The sequence below is a fragment of the Montipora foliosa genome, chromosome 6 (genome assembly GCF_036669935.1).
Source record: "Montipora foliosa isolate CH-2021 chromosome 6, ASM3666993v2, whole genome shotgun sequence".
In the NCBI taxonomy this organism is placed as follows: domain Eukaryota; kingdom Metazoa; phylum Cnidaria; class Anthozoa; order Scleractinia; family Acroporidae; genus Montipora; species Montipora foliosa.
Genome location: NC_090874.1, coordinates 14758696 through 14775618, shown reverse-complemented (window position 1 = coordinate 14775618; position 16923 = coordinate 14758696). Strand labels below are relative to the sequence as shown.

The window sequence follows — 16923 nt, the reverse complement described above, 5'->3', positions numbered from 1 at the left end:
CCTGAAGTCGCGAAGACCCACTCAACAGCTTTTCAACCAACCAAGGAAAAGCTCAAAACAATGTTTGCCACTCATGGCACCCCAAGACAGCTGGAAAGTGACAACGGACCACCGTTTAATTCCAGAGAGTTTGCAGAGTTCGCTAAAACAGAGGGATTCCACCATCATCGAGTCACCCCAGAACATGCACGTGCTAATGGCGAAGCGGAAAGCTTCATGAAACTGCTTAATAAGACAGAGCAGATCACCCACCTTAAAGGCGGGAATAGCAGCATAGCTATTCAAGAAATGCTGACAGGCTACCGCTCAACACCACACCCTGCCACCGGAATAGCACCCTATGAAGCCCTCATGAACAGACAAGTGAGAACCAAATTAGACCGTCAAACGAGGGAGAGCAGCGAGAATGCTCGTGACACAGCCATCAATGAGAGGGATGAGAGATACAAAGAGAAGCTCAAACAGAATGCTGAGAACAGGAACACCGTGGCACACAACTTCATTGTAGGAGATCATGTATTGTTGAAGCAAAAGAAGAGGAACAAATGGTCCACAGCATATGAACCAGCTTTCTACACCGTAATCCGAACCGACGGATCAAGCATTGCCGCACGTCGAATCACAGATGGACGGGAAGTGTATCGGGACGCAAACCAGTTCAAGATTGCCAACGCTTTGGTCCAAGACAATGCCAGTGAAGAGTGGGACGACCGGGAAGGAGAACCGACCACAGAGGATTGGAGAGAGAAAATCCTGCTGAATGCCAACCCTCAGTCAGTCCAAGAGGAGATTATCTCCAGCACAGAGGAAATGGTCGAAACCAACAGCAGTGACAAAACGGAACAGAACAAACCAACTGAGTCCTCAGCAGCTGTAGCCAGACCAAGGCGTGATCGGAGGCGACCAGACTATCTGAAAGACTATGTTACCTAGACTGTACTAAGCTTATGCTCACTGGACATAGACATTTATATGCCCTGAACATTTTCTGTTTAAGCGTAGAACATTGGACATTTTGGGACATTGTTTTCTAGTTGCGTTTTATTTAAGGAAAAGACCGTCTCTAGAAAAAGGGAGAAATGTAATATCCAGTCCAGCATTCCAACAATTCCAGTATAGTTCAGTTTTGCACATGTGCATAAGTATCGTCTTTTGTAGTGCCACGTTGTGAGATGTAGTCGGCAAAGTGATAGCTTATGTTATTAAACGGCATTTAAACAGAGAAGACTCGCGGTTGTTACACAACTGTAGGGGTACAACCGGTTTTAATAGAAATAGAAAATGGATGGTTCATTTTTGCATGATCTCGTTGTCGTCAAAACCTAAAATGTCGTGATTTCACGATGTTGTTTTGATTCTGGAGGTAAAGGTAAAGGTACACCTTATTTAACGTCGGTAATTCCTCTACCCTCCTGAGGGTATTCTCCCAGGAAGCCGACGATGCGCTCATTTTACCCCCCTCTTTCCATCAGTGCTCCGTTTTAAGGGTATTTAAAGCTACTTAGGCTACACTGAAAGGAAAGAAGTCGAAACAAGGATGTGAGATCCGGGGATCGAACTCGGGACCTCTTGCACCAAGGCCGCGCACTAATCGAGTTGTTTTCTGCAAAGAATGCACGGAAATTCGGGCTGCGCTAGGCTCGATTGACCAACCGTTTTGTGAGCCCGCGTTCCTCCGCGCAAACCATGGCTGGATCACTGGTCCAGCCAATTGTATTTTCCACCAATCAGAAAGTCGCCTGCCCGCCAAGAACAAAATAAAGTATTGCGACGGGTGCTACGTCACGGACAAACGACGTGATCCAGTCGTTCGTTGGGAGGAGGATGTCAACCACACTCACAAAACGGCTGGAAATCGAGCCTGTGGCTGCATGTGCAGCACGAGTATTTTCTTTTCTTAACCAATGATATTCTTGCTTTGTGGCATCATCGTTGCCGTAGCCGTCGTCTTTGCTTAAACTCCCCAAAAAGCCAAGCCCGATAAATTTCAAGGACTTTTCCAGTAACCGAATGCAAGGGTGTCAAAATTCAAATACTATAGACCTTTTAATTAATTCCCCCAGAGGGCAGCAAATCACATAGGGTCGACTTTCGATTGTGTGAGATGGCAAAAGAGCACACCAATGCTGTAAGAAACAACTGAAGGAACCACTATGCGAGTTTAATTATTCTTCTGGTGACCAGATTCGAAAATGAGGGTTAAAATTAATGTCCTTTTCGCCAACTTAGAGTAACAATATTTTACATAAAAACAAACTGCCTTACTTTGGACTGGAAGTAATTTACATCGATTGCTTAAAAGGAACTCTCCCATTCGACTTGCTGAGGGCCAAGATTTATAACCGGGTTCCAATCGAGTGTCAAGCAAAATTGGTTAATCAAAGCTGACGCACTGATTTCAACGAGGTAATCATAGGCAAAGCAAAAAGGTGCAGCCGATTCAGAGCTCGGAAAGGGGCACGAAGGCATGTCACTATAGGCAATATTATCGCCTCTATGGGGCTAGACATCTAAGCCCAACTGCTTATTTATCCAAAGTAAAAGAAATTTCGAAATTACTCTTGGACACGTCAATGAAAAGCACTTTAATTGACCAAGCAGACTATTCACCCCCCTCACTTCTCCTCTTCTTTTTCTTCTTTTTCTTCACCGGTTCTTCGGGCTCTTCACTTGCGACAGCTTGAACAATCTCCTCTTCCTCCTCGTCTTGTTCTTCTTCCTCGGCTTTTCTCTTTTCTCCTTTGTCTTTCTTCTTCTTCTCCTTCTTTTTCTTCTTGCTGCTCTCTTCTTCATCGTTTTCCACGAGGACAGAATCATTCATTGTCGGTTGTTCTTCCTCCTCTTCTTGTTCAACAGTCTGCTCTTTTTCTTTCTTCTCCTTCTTTGTCTTCTTCTTTTTCTTCTTTTCGCTCCCATCTCCGTTTGTCATTCCGCTATTCTCCTCAAACTCCAAGTTGGCTTCCTTCATAACTTCAATATTCTTGCGTGGTGTTTCATTCGCGTCGTAGAACTTTAGTCCTCCTCCTTCTTCTTCTTCTTCTTCTTCTTGTTCTTCTTCCTCGGCTTTTCTTTTTTCTCCTTTGTCTTCCTTCTTCTGCTTCTTTTTCTTCTTGCTGCTCTCTTCTTCATGGGCGTTTTCCACGAGGACGGAATCATTCACTGTCGGTCGTTCTTCCTCCTCGTCTTGTTTAACAGCCTGCTCTGTTTCTTTCTTCTTCTTTACCTTCTTCTTTTTCTTCTTTTCGCTCACATCTCCGTTTGTCATTCCGCTGTTCTCCTCAAACTCCAAGATGGCTTCCTTCATAACTTCAATATTCTTGCGTGGTGTTTCGTTCGTGTCGTAGAACTTTAGTCGTTCTTCGATTTGCTCGTGTAACTTTTGACCGAATACACTGGATTGTGTTTCTGAAAAAGGATAACGATAAGAAATCAAATCATGTTCAAAAAACCCAGTTTATACAGCCTATTATTGGTCATTACTTAAACATACCTTAGTAGATGTTTTGGCGTGCCGTAACGCAAAGCATTTTTACGATTTTTGACCGGTCTTTTAATACTGTACAAAGAACTTTTCCAGATAATTTATGGCAGTTCTTACGTGACTCCCGCTCTGTGAAGAAATGTGGTTGGTCCGGCAACTTCACAAACAACTGAACGTACCACGAAAGATAGAAGTCACTCTCGCACTTATCTGAAAAATTTACGCAATTTTCTCGCTAAATTGTCCAAATAAGTGCGATGATCACTTCCACCTTTCGTCTACAACTCGCCCTTCAATTATTTAACAATTATTATTCCACGAGCGCACGTTGGAAATGAGACGATAGATAGCCAACGAGGCGTGTAGCGCCGAGTTGGCTGATCATCTCATATCCAACAAGTGCGAGTGGAATAATTGTTATTAAAACCGCCCACAAATTGTGGATAAATCGTCCCTACTTCATTGTAAAAAACAAAATAAAGTTACTGATATTTGTAGAGCACTGTATAATAGCTCATATTCTTGGTCTGCACCCACGTGACACGACGGCCATCTTGCATGGCAATACAATAGAATTTCTTTTCGCAGAATTTGCACAATAATAAAGATTAGTTCCCAGCGAAGAGACAAGTTATCGCTCATACCATCCAATATGGCCACTGTGACGTCGGATGGCTAACCCAGTCAAAACTCTGGAATTGCATTATCCAATGATCTAGTTTTTCAATGTACACACTTATTTCATTAAATGCACAATATCGCGGAATATTTGTACTCGTCTCGTGCGTTTTTGCTTCAATTACCCACAGGACTGAACGGTCATATCACCTGAAAAGCAATCAATTCTTGAGGCGATGGAACATTTATTTGCCAAGTATCTTGAGATTCGGCCCTTGTTCTTGACGCTAGCGCGACCAATAAACGACGAGTGGAAAATGAGCCCGTACTTTGGAGTGTTCCCCTTTTTCTTGAGCGCTCTGCGAACAAACACAACACAAAATAATATTTCTGACTAAAAATAACAGTAGCAAAAGTGAGGGATTTTCATCTTTCATTTGACATAGTACGTTCCCGTTTAACGGTTTGCTGTGAAAAGTTGGTCAAGAATCGGGCTTTCGTGCTTGAGATCGCGGGTTCAAACCTCGAACGCACCAACTGAGCAGAAAGTGCTGCCTTTGTAATTTCATCTGCAAATGGTTAGACTTTCAAGTGTTCTCGAATAAGGACTATAAACCGTATGACCCGTCTCACAACCCTTCATGTTAGTAGGCAACACTGTAGGACATTAAAGAACCCACACACCGTTCGTGATGAGTAGGCGGAATACCTCTGCTCCAGTGTTGTGGTCTGTTCTCCTTTCACATTCATAGGGTTGGGTGGGTGGGTGAGATCAAATATGGACTGATAGCGGTTGCAAGAGGCGCCTTTACAGCCTGACGTTCGATCTCACCCCAGAGAAAAGACATGTAAGCCGCGATGACACTGTAGATGATATCTGCGGTATATACAGCTGTTTCGAGAATGGTTGTCCAAAAGAAGCGTAAGAGCTTTCGCAACAATGCCGAAAGATAGTATTCAAGATGTAGTGAACGCCCAGAATCGAAGATGCCACGACCGTACAGTGAAGACCTATGATGGCGAGATATTTGGATGAAAGAGTTCTTAGGATATGGCAGTACGCACAGACTTATGTTGAAGCTCTCTCCCGCCATCAAGCTACCAAAACACGTCCAAAAACAAATAGGTTCATTAGCAAAAACGATAGCTCTGCACGTGCGCCACGATTTTTGGTACATTTCTCAAACTTTCTCTGCAAAACGTGACATAAGATAAGTAAGGTTAAAGTCGTCAAAATCTTCCTTTCTCTGTGAATCCTAACTCCTTGTTACAAATTCATGGCCGGGATCATTTGACTGAATTTTGAAACCCTCTCATATCTCAATGTCAGTAACGAAAACATGAGCATGTATTTCTAGGTGAGGTTTTCGATAGCATTGCCGTCATGTTTTCGTTGACTCAAACTGATAGTTTACCACAATGCCTTTCGGCATTGTCACGTACGCTATTATGCTTATTTTGGACAACCTTTCTCGAAACAGCTGTAAACCATTACCATTGCCAAACCAACATTTGACTTGATTTGCATTCATAGTAATTTCAGTTTACAATGTTCCCAATTAGCGCTCCAGCGCTAGAACGACTACACACTACGTTCCTTTTCTTTCCTTTCCATTAATCTAGTCTTCTAGCAAGACTGTGGATGAATGAGAGACGGGAATGCCTTGGCGATCCAACAGGGGCACCCAACGAGAATATAGTTCAAAACCACTTAAACATAGCATTGTTAAACGTATTTTGGTATTTAAACGGTAGATATAGGCATATTTTTATCCCCTATTTTATCCCCTATTTTATCTGTTCGGATTTCCTAGCTGAAAGTCTAGTGATCCGAAAATTATAGGGATCAAAACTTACCTTTTCGAAAATTTCAGCCAGAAATAAAGCTCCCGAAAATTCTAGGTGAGCTTTTTAGGGTAAAAATCCGTTAAAAATGGGCAATCATACCATGTTTTAGATGTTCTAAAATCCTAGGACAGGCGGGAAAGCAAGAAATTTCAGAACAAATGTTCCGAAAATTCTAGATCTCAAATCGTCTTCCGAACAGATATTTTCTGAAAGTTGACGTTGGGTGCCCCTGATCCAACCGCCGGTGTATATGTGAGTGATATTGAACCATTGACAGGCGTAACACCGGTTATCCTCAAACGAGGATAAATGATGAGTAAGATATTCCAGAAAACACCGATCCTCGATTGCTGTAAAAATACTGCTGACCAGATAAGAAATCAGGCTCCTTCGTCCATTACAGTTGTAGCTAAAAAGCTGAAAGCATTTTTGATCGAAAGTAGATGATAATTTTTTCCGGTTTGGGTTAACAGCGTCTAATAAAAAACTGCTCTGTTACGAATTCCGGACGTTTCAGAGTGGGTATTCACCTAAACAAGGCTTTTTCGGCTCCAAGAATCTGGACTGTTGAAGCAGGGTACTTGGCAAGATTTGTCAGGCTTCCAGCATGAGAAATTAATCGAGCCCCCACCTGAAACAAGACAACCATTTAAATAAATGAATGAAGGGGGTAGTTTCTAAAGAAACTGTGGTGCTGCGTCGGTGGGGAAGTAGTATACAAAAATTTGGTTTTATCAATTCGCTCTGACGAAGGGCTAACGCTCGAAACGTCAGCTTTTAGAATCTCTGTACGGTGGCCAATTTACATCAACTCCGTTGATAAAACCAAATTTTTGTAAACCATTTAAATAGCTAGCATAAAGAGACTGACACCAAAAAGGAATCACCCCCCCAAAAAATTCGATTTGTGACATCAAATTCTTTCCTCGAGTTAGGGGCTGTTCACATGGAGGGAAGAAGATGCTTGAACTAGGAAGAACCTATTCTTCTGTTGGTTCACATGTGCACATTTTGATCGGGGTTATGAGAAGAATAATGCGTTAACTATTAGTTGACTGACGTGGATGAACGCCCGGCAACCTGTGTTTTCTTGTGCCAGGACCATCTGAGTGAAAGAAGCTTTTATGGTTTCGGGTCTCTCTAACATTGCCACTGGACACTTGGGCGAAGAACAACTTTTTACATTTAAATTAAACACAAAAAACAATCATATGCTGCTTTGATGATCCACCATGTACACAACCCCTTACCTCTAAACCACCCGGTGATATGCATTCCTGCCTTTAAGGGGTCTTATTGTCATAATGATAACAGTTGGGCTATTAGCTCTACTATCCAAAGATTCTTAAGTAAAAAGTCTGTGCCCTAATGAAAGCAGCCTGGGTTGTCAGTGACTACAACAGTGACATATTCTGAAAAATGTCTGGCTAAGTCAAAAATATCTTTTAGTAAAATAAGCTGCCCTTAACTGCAATATCACAACGTTTTTTTGTTGCAGTGCACATAAAGAAGAGACCTACATGTAGTTTAATGCCCTTCATAACAATAATACACGTAATTTATTATGATAACACATAACGGGTCGTATTTTGCCTGAACCTACAATCACACACAAAAGTAGTTGGGAAGGTTACATAAATGAACCGCACCAGAGCTGTATTTCAACCCACTACTGTTAACACGCAAAAAAACCAGGTTCCCCTTATCTTATATAGCTCCCCTCCCCCTATTCAATGTTAAGGGTAACACAACAATTTCCCACTAAAACCGTTCAGTTTTGCACAATATTGAATCAGGGGGGTGGCGGGAGAAGCAAAGAAGACGTCAAAAGTGCTAACCTTCCCAACGGTTTTGCCTATGATTGTATGAGAGTAGGAAATTCACTTTAAACGCCCATAACTTTCGTAGCATCTAATTTTGGCTTTCACTTCTCATTCCGGAAATGTCCTTATAATGTCCTTTCAAAGGGAAAAAAAATTCAGTCACAAATGCAACTGTATTGGTTGCAACTTCAAGAGCTGCAAAATACTCTTTGTTTGCCCTCCAAAATTTTGCATAAGCATTGTTTCCAGTTTCTCTTGGGACTTCCCATCGTCCCAAGAGAAAATAAAAGCAATGCTTATGCAAAACTTTGAAGGGCAAAAATAAAACATTACGGTATTTTTGAAGGTGACCTATAGACACACACCTGGTCCTCAACATGGCACACAAGCATATGCAAGCATAAGAGACATAATTTATGCAAAATCAGTACCTTTTGTCAAGACAAATGACACTTCTAAAACAACAAGTTTACAGACATGTGAATGCACATGCATTTTGCTTGCTCTTATGCTTGCATCACTAATGAAGTCCAGGCTTATACAATCACATGCCAGTAATTCCCATTACCTGTTCTCCAATAAGGGCAGACAAGTTAGGAGCCACTTGATTCATCTTGGAGATTAAATACGAATGAAGGCTTTTTCTGTATTCTGCCAGGGCAATCACTCTTGATGCAAATGCCTGAATATTGATTAAGTCGAACGGTGATATATCCATCCCTATAAATTTATGAGAGCCAGTTATTGCGTTGCTTTGCGTCAAATGCTTCAAGCACCTGCATTGCAATCTCACTACGCGGCCAACTTTTAATGCTCTATCATAATAATATTGACCGCTCCACGGTCATTTTCAAGTTAGAGTTTGTGAATAAAATTTTCACATATATACAATTTCTGAAACAATGGAATGAAGGTAAAAGCTAAGTATTTACATACGAACAATAAAAATAACAGAATGCAAAAATTAAGTGTAAATAAGAGGTGAAAAGAATGAAAAACTATTGGAAGTGTTAAGCAAACAGCTTTGCACAGATAGAATTTGGCTTGAGGTCCTGAATAAAAACCATTTCAAAAATCAAACAATCGAACTTGCTCAAGCACTTCCTCAGGACCCTTAAGTTCTTTGCGATTTCACATGGAGCAATTCCATGTTGTTCTCTCACATGATTGCCGATTACCGATCATTTATGCCCCTCGACACGTTGATATAAGTGTTGACTTGTAAAACCGACATAATCTGCATATAGCAAACAAGCTTGTGTGTACCGTAGGAACAGCTGCAGCTTCAATGAGGGAAAAAGTGAATCTTCCCCTGTAGTTTAGAGTATGTATGATGAAAACTAGCCATGTGATGCACTGTCCGATAAAAGAATGCAAGTCTTTGAATTTTTGGAAGAGCAGGCTTGGTGTGGTGGGTCACTTCCCACAATATCGTCAAACTTTCCTCAGAGAGATTTTTCCATCTCATTTATAAAAAAGAGGAATAATCTTTGATCTGCACACAAGACAAGCACTTATGCTGGTCTGTTCAATTAATCAGACATGTAAACAATAATAATTATTGAAGAGATTTCAGTACTGCAGCCCAGTCAATCTCACCCATAGATGATCTGGAAGCATCATAAATTGCCTTGCATTTGGCTGAATCCATGACAATCTCTTCTAGGCCTTCCATTATGTCCTCTGTGAGGTCCTTTCGTGATTTAATGAACTTAGTCACTTTTGCATACATGTAGTTGTCAGGAACAATCTTGACAAGCTCAGGAAAATGGTATGAATACCACTCTCTGAAATTAAACAAATCAGCAATGAAAATATTGCAATTTCCATCAATGACCAGTGTAACCTGACAGGCCCTTATTTAAGGAGGCTCGAAAGGGTTTTCTCCTGAGAGCGCGTGCATAAGCGACACACGCAATTCTAAGAGCTGCTTGCGTCAGCTCGATTGAAAATGGGTCACCTTTCAGTTCTAATTCCTATATACATGGAATATAAACAGACATCTCCTATTCATGAAAACTACGACAATTCTACACAAACGGTTTAATGGTCACTTAAATCCCTGTGTGTTGGCCTGTGGCTCCACTCACGCACGGTCTTGAATGAGCAGGTGATGCATGCGCAAATGCTGATCTTGTAATCCCCTCATTTTTCCTGATTTTGCAACTTTACTTGGTTATATCTCTGCTTCTGGATTGTAATTTTTTTTCCTTTTTTGCATGTTAGCTTAGATTAATTTAAAATGTTGTCTTTCAAATTTAAAAAATTCTGTGGGTGAAAAGAAAGAGACAGTTCATAAAAACTGATTTTTCTGAAAAACTGGCCTACAAATTTTGTTGAATTTTAAATATTTTAGAGATTATTTTAAACATTATCTGGTAACACTACATGGGAAGTTTTCACCATCCCGTTTTTTCAAAAAAGACAATTATATGTTGATTTTAAGGCTCAAAGAAATGGATTATCATTGCCATGGTAACATTATTTTGGAGGAAACTGCGATGTGAGAAAGATATGATGGGTACATAATAACCTGGCCAAATTTCGCCTTGATATGATTACCCTAACTGTATCTAAGGACAGAATATGTTTATTTGTTTGAAAAAAGGAGACACTATTTCAAGCCTTGTTAAGCTGACTAAAAGAGGCCCTTTACCTCATGAAATTCAGCCAATCCATTAAGTCTAGAGCATTTCTCTAGCCTCATGTTCCAAAATAAATTGGCTGGATTCCTTTAATGGACTGAGCTAGGCTTTTTGTCAACAAAACCCCTGATAACAGGAAAAAGGTGTTAGAAAATTTAGCCACATTAAAGATGAACTCTTCTCTCCACCCACTTCATCAAAATGTTGACATCAACAAAAATGCCAAGAAGCTTAGGAACATTAGATAATGGGTAATACTATTATTTATTGAGAAACAGCTTCTGTTCTCAGAAAGGCACTATTATAGTAATTGACGTCACTTTCTCCTCGATCCAGATGACTGAAAGCTTATCAGTCGGAACCGCACCCAGTAATGGTGAACCGTTAAATGAAAAAAGTGGAGTTAAAATAAGTAGTCTTCCTCTTGAAATTACTACAAAAAATTCCGCCTACTGAGCAATCAACGCAAATACTTTCAAAATGTGAAGAAAAACAAGAGCTGGTTTTTTTATCTTAGTAGCAGTTTAAATCTACTTTATTTCTGTGTTTAATGGTCTTCCACTAGTATTGATGTCCCTGTGGAACCAATGATGACAAGAATACAAATTAGCTTAACTTAAACTTTACCACTAAGAATTCACAGTTTAGGAAAAGGCACAGGTATACCTGATTCTCATGGAGAAGGTGTTAATGTCTTTATCAAGCTGGTCCAACAAGCTAATGGACTGAATGATCATGTTATCCACACGATGGACATTAAACTTCACTTTAGCTCTGGAGTAACTGTGTCCCAGACCCAACTGGGCTTTGGCTGCCATTGGACCAGTAAGTCCTTTGATCATTTTTTCAAAGTGAAACCTAACACCCCTCAGTACCTCAAGAACCACACCTCCAGATTCACAAGAAATATTAACAGACTCCTGAATGGCAGCACCCAGTTTAGGATCAGCCACACCCAACACAACTTTTTTCTTCTTCTTTCCAGTTGGTACATTTGCCTCCAAGAATGTCTTGAGGTCATCGTGAATGATACCTGAAAACAAACACAATCTTTTAGTCAAACCAGATCAAGCGTATTCCTCAAGATTCAAATAATAAATTATGGTACTGTACACGCAAATAACAAGAAAATAGAACTTCCAACAGTGTGCCAGAACTTTCAATGGGCCATGATAACCTATAATAACCCAGAAAAAATTCACAGCCAACCAAGCAAATCCTTTCCTGCTAGCAGGTCACTTTTCTTTTTGCGTTTGTTGGGATGACAAGTACGGGAAAACAGACCTCTGCCATGGGTCGAAACTCATTTTGATCCAACCGGCACTATTCAAACCACATGCCACCTGAGAATCATTTATGTTTGCTGACGGTGACTTGAGCCCGTTGTGTTCCTCCCATTCCTTTACAGTAATTTCCCTGTTGTTACATGTAAGTGAGCCTACACAACACAAAGTATCATGAGAGGATTAGGTCGCTATGTCACGCATGCTTATCACATTGAGTTTTGACCCATGCCAGAGGTCTCTTTTCTCACACTCGTCAAGCCAGCAAATGCAAAAGAAAACAGACCTTAACTAGCAGTGGAAAAAACCCACAACCATTCATTTTGTTAACAAAAGATCACACAAAGAGCCAAAACAACATTCAAGATAACTAAATCTAACCTTGTCACCGAACAATACCAGGTGGTTGGAGGTATTTGAATTTCATTTCTTTATTTTGAGGTCCTCAAGGGCCAAAGTTACTACATAAGGTTTTTAAAAAATTTTAATGAGGGAAACCCTTTCGTTGTTCGTACACCGATAGGTAGCTGTGGAATGGTTTGGATGGTCCAGGGTTGTTTTCAGCCATTTCAAATTAGACTCAGGCTTCTTTGCTTAAAATGCTCTCTTGAATGCGATGATCTTTCGACCATCAAAATACATAAGCTTATTTTCACCATCATTATACAAGGAAAATAATAGGATCCATGGGATGAATCCATGGGATGATTTGGCTCGCTGTTATACTTGAGCTCGGGTTGAAATGCTGAAGACATAATCGAAGAATGAACATTCTTCTTAACTAAAGATCTCGCGGAGGACAAGGCGAAACATTATCAAAACAAAGTAGGTCTTACACGTGGTAATGATAGAAGCGGGATAACTAGCAAGCACGATCGGTTTTGGGCACTTTATGTTAGCTTTACTAGTTGCAAAATTCATATTCTGAGATTTTGATACAAACCTTCCGATACGCAGTTGATGTTGTCTAATGCATTCGTTCCCGATTTGAAGGGAGAAAATGCTGCCAACTTAACCAATTTTCCAAATCGCGAAAGATCTGACACCGATTCTTGAACTTCTGGCAACAAGACGCCGATTTCTTCTTGTCCAATGACTTTGAAGATAGCATAGCCCGAGGCATGCTCATACAACACATAAAGAACCTAAAGGGGGAATCAAACAAATTCGCACTAAACGGAAAAAAACGCTAGGGTAGATAAAAAAACACAAGCAGCAAAACTCTTCACCACCCACCATCTTGGATTTGTTCGCATCCTCGTGTTGCAACTATCGTTCCCAGATTCCCAGAACACACGGACGGACTTCCTTGATGGACTGGGACTGGACTGAAGCGCACAAAGCAGTTCCGGAAGGAAGTAACGCAAGGAAAGATAGACTATGGGAGGAAGTTACTCTCTTTCAATAAGACAAACACATCGTCATGTTCCAGGACTTGTAGCTGTCCGTTAGCTTCATCTAAAATTTGACTTACTAACTTATTTACTTACTTACTAAAATTAATAAAATAAGGAGCGATGAAAATCAGTGAACGTAATAATCGGTCCATGATAACAGCTTTATTGCGTCAATGCTTGGGGGTGTTTCTAAAACGAAGACCCAAAAACGAAGACCTAAGACCTAAGACCCTATGGTCTAAAACGAAGACCCACTGATCTAAATCGAAGACCCGAAATCTTAGACCTCGCCACCGCTTGCTTTTGACTTGTTTTTGACAAGAAACGATGGGTCTCTGAATGCTGGACTTGCTAAAAGTAACCTACGTTGCGACCTTTCGAAGGGAAATGGAGAATTGGTTACGCGAAAAAAAGATCGACAAAGGTGCGCGCCATTTTAGAAAAGAAACAAGACGCCAATGAGGAGTTCACGTGGGATTCAATGATCAAAGCAGGCAACAGGCAGCGGCTGTAAATCTCTCACTGTCTCAAAATTCCTTGGAAACAGTACAAGAATACACAGACCTGAAACTTTCGCGGCTCACTCTTCCCTCACAATATTGTTTGCACCCGAGTTTCTGAGCCCATTTGGCAAAACAACGTTGTGGGAGGGCAAGATATTGCAAAATGTTTCAACAATTTTGTCCAAGGCTGCAGTTGTTATTGATATCGCGGGTGTTGTATCAGCTCAAACCTCTTCTTTCATTTTTACAGTTCAGACCAGTTGTAAGTCAGTGTACAGTATGATCTGTCATCATGAAACTAATAAGTTGGAGAGGGTGTTTTTAAATGTATACCTGTTGAGGGAAAACGGAAAACGGTAAAAGCACAATAAGAAGGGGTACGAGACTTGAAGTTCTTGAAATTACAGCCAAAAATTGGAAAATTTGATTTGACTATGGTTGATATTTTCATTGGTCGACGAAAAGATAAGAGGCACTTTAATTCAAGGGAGAAATTTTTCCGAAATTGTTTTGGATTTTAAGTTAACGGTTAGGGTCACACCAGTAGATCGCAAAAAAAGTATGTAAAATGATCAAATATTTCCAGAGATATTGGCATCATACATTTTCGCCGAAAGTAGAAGTTCATTTTGATTGGCAGCATTTTTGGTAGATTACCGGAGCGCTTTGGCGGGAAAAATCAAGTAATTGTCTTAGCTCGCAAACGTTTGACGTATTTGTATATTAAAAAATCATATTTTACTTTTTGTGTCGTTAAATCGTATTTTAAGAAAGTATTGAACAATGAAGACCCACAAGTCACATGAATATCTAAGGTAGGAAAAAGAGAACATAGCGGAAGGATTACAGAGAAGCACGTGATTGATGTGAACGCCAAGCACAAAAGTTGACTCTATCCAATTCAAAAGGAATCACAAACTCAATTTTCGGGGGATCATTCGTTGCTATTACACTGTAGTACTACGGTAGTTTTGACACGTTGTGTGACCTATAAAACCTCCTACAAAACATAGACTGCAAAACAGCCGTATGCGTCTTTTTAAGCGAAAGGTCTAGAGCGAGGGTAAAAACGAGGAGTGAGACTGGGGAGAGACGCTATAAATACGGTTTTTATCTCGCCTCACACGCGTGTGAAGCTCGCGCGCTTTGCTCAAGAATTCGAAAACCGACTGTTTTGCAGTCTACACAAAACACGACATACTTTTCATGAAACAGATAACGACGATATGAAAGCTGCAACAGGTACTAATGGCTTAAACAGAAAGTCAACATTCAACCTTTAGCGAAACCTCTGCAGGCGATCGACAGTAGAAATTCTTTCGTATACCTCCGATTTCGGGAAACAAACGAAGAGAACACAAAAAGTGACAATGACCATGACTTGTGAATGACGTAGTATGACCATGACATATGGATGACGTAGAATGAACAAGTGGCCTCTAAAATATTCCGTTTTATTTTCTATTTACAGAAACTAGCCAATGATAACAAACGCTACAATTTGTGAATACGAGGAAAAACAAACGGCCCCCATTTTATAACGTGGTCTGCCCCTGCAGGGGGCACCCCATTTGACTAATGAAACTAACGATGGTTAGTTGCTGACTATTTGACAAGGTTGTCTCTATTACAATTGTTTTTGGCTCGACTGAATTTAAGTTCTTGCGTTGTCTTTCCTTCCTCTCGTGTGTCTAGCTTATCTTTTAATTTCAATCTAATCTTGTTGTTTCGATCCCTCACAGTTTCGTCGAGCTTCCCCCTTTACTAATTCATTTAGCTGTTGACACTTTTGCAACAACACCAATTTATTTGTACCTTCCGTAGTAAGCAAAGGATTTTGGGTTAATTTTCTCGTTGGGTACCCTTGAAGGTCAGAAAGAATAAATCAGTGCTTACACTGCATTGAAAGAGTCCGTTAAACAGCCCGAGTCCTTTTAGCATCTCGCGAAAGAGAGAGCCTGCTCGTAGGCTAGAGTCGTTTAAGGGTCCGTGCACAGCAATGCATTTTAGCACGAGAGCACTGATAGACCATATATTGGACTGGGACTAGCTTGCAATCGAGGCTACTGCGGGGGGAATATATTAAAAAGTACTTGCATTTGAATAGATTTCCCCGCATTAGCCTCCATTGCAAGCTAGTTCCAGTCCAATACTGAGAATACGAAAATGGTCTATTGAGGATACTGCATAGAAATGAAATCAAATCAATTGTTAGGTTGGTTTTTGGGGGAGGGGAAAATCGAAATACCCGGAGAAAAACCTCACGGAGCAGAATAGAGAACCAATATACGCCTGAAAACACCGACGTAATCTGAGACTTTATTTTGAATTTAATGGTGAAGACTCTTTAGAATGCATAATCTCCAAAAAGCTCCAGTTTTAGCTTGGGTAGGCAAATAACGGAAAGGCCTTTGAAATCATCTCTGCAACGCGGTGCTAAGACACCAATAGTGCGAGCATGTCCCGCCATTGTGCCTCCAGTCAGCTGCCGTTGACTCCAAATCCTGATCCATTCCGGCTAGTTTTGCATCACTTTCCTTCTTCGCTTTGCATAATTAGCTCTCCATTACGATAAGGCTTTGGAAGTCCTTCCTGACCAATCGGCTGACATGGCCAAACCATCTTAGTCTTCTAGTCTTAAGGAGGAAAGATGCTGGAGTCTGACCTGTTCGTTCCCTGACTGCAGTGTTCCTTAAACACGGTGGAACCACTTTATTCCTAGGATACGGCGAAGGCATCGGTTGTCGAAAACATCTAGTTTCCTTTCTTCAGTGTTTGTGGTTAGGGTTAGGGTTAGGGTTAGGCCTTTGAAAACTAAGAAGTAATTAAAACGATGAAATTGGAGCGTAGAAGTATTGTCAAAACGCATCAGTAAGGCTAAGTAAACAGGAAAACTTAAAAATTAATGACGAAAGCGCGTGCGAAAATGTTACAATCATTTTTTTTCCAACCTTTTTTTGCGTTGTTGCCGGCATGTATGGGTGAAAACGACATGAAAACACTAATGTGGATGAAACACTATCTGCCTCTGCCTTCGTTTTCGCCGAGACGATTAGGGGGGATTTTGAAAGCGCGTTAGCTATTGTGCATGAAGCCTAAGCCCAGAAGAGATCCTCTCTTGCCAGACGTACGTGCATGGGGCCCTCGACAGTTTTCTTTCTGACTGTGCGACTTCTGCTTGAGACTGAATGACCCGCTTCGTGGACTAACCAAAGCTATAGTTCCACCACTGTTTCTTTCGTTAAACAAATTTTCCAGTTTCAGCAAAGAGCGCGTGCAAAAGCCAGTCAGGCAATGGGTCGATCAATGCTCTCATGTCATTTAA

The 16923-nt window shown here is 40.8% G+C and overlaps 2 protein-coding genes across 2 annotated transcripts in view; both read right to left on the bottom strand.

The window, feature by feature from the left end:
• Positions 1 to 2140: 2140 nt before the first annotated feature.
• Positions 2141 to 12987, bottom strand: LOC138006793 (nucleolar protein 56-like). The gene is made up of 8 exons (XM_068853358.1): positions 12935 to 12987; positions 12642 to 12843; positions 11082 to 11448; positions 9370 to 9557; positions 8339 to 8490; positions 6478 to 6578; positions 4310 to 4458; positions 2141 to 3405 (listed from the first exon to the last, which is right to left on the bottom strand). The coding sequence occupies exons 1-8, from the start codon at positions 12935 to 12937 to the stop codon at positions 2603 to 2605; spliced, it is 1965 nt and encodes a 654-aa protein (XP_068709459.1). The 5' UTR covers positions 12938 to 12987; the 3' UTR covers positions 2141 to 2602.
• A 2899-nt stretch (positions 12988 to 15886) lies between these two features.
• LOC138006791 (STAGA complex 65 subunit gamma-like) overlaps positions 15887 to 16923 on the bottom strand; it is an 11174-nt gene continuing 10137 nt past the window's right edge. The window contains exon 11 of the mRNA XM_068853357.1: positions 15887 to 16923. This exon is cut by the window's right edge and continues 65 nt beyond it. Coding sequence (XP_068709458.1) covers positions 16920 to 16923 — 4 coding nt within the window. The 3' untranslated portion in view covers positions 15887 to 16919.

Bases quoted from the DNA above. Each gene is read 5' to 3' on its own strand.
- LOC138006793 (XM_068853358.1), bottom strand. The intron at 8,491-9,369 runs GTGAGATTGACT...ATAAATTTATAG, and splicing joins TGCTTCCAGATCATCTATGG to GGATGGATATATCACCGTTC. The intron at 6,579-8,338 runs GTAATGGGAATT...GTCTTGTTTCAG, and splicing joins CTGCCCTTATTGGAGAACAG to GTGGGGGCTCGATTAATTTC.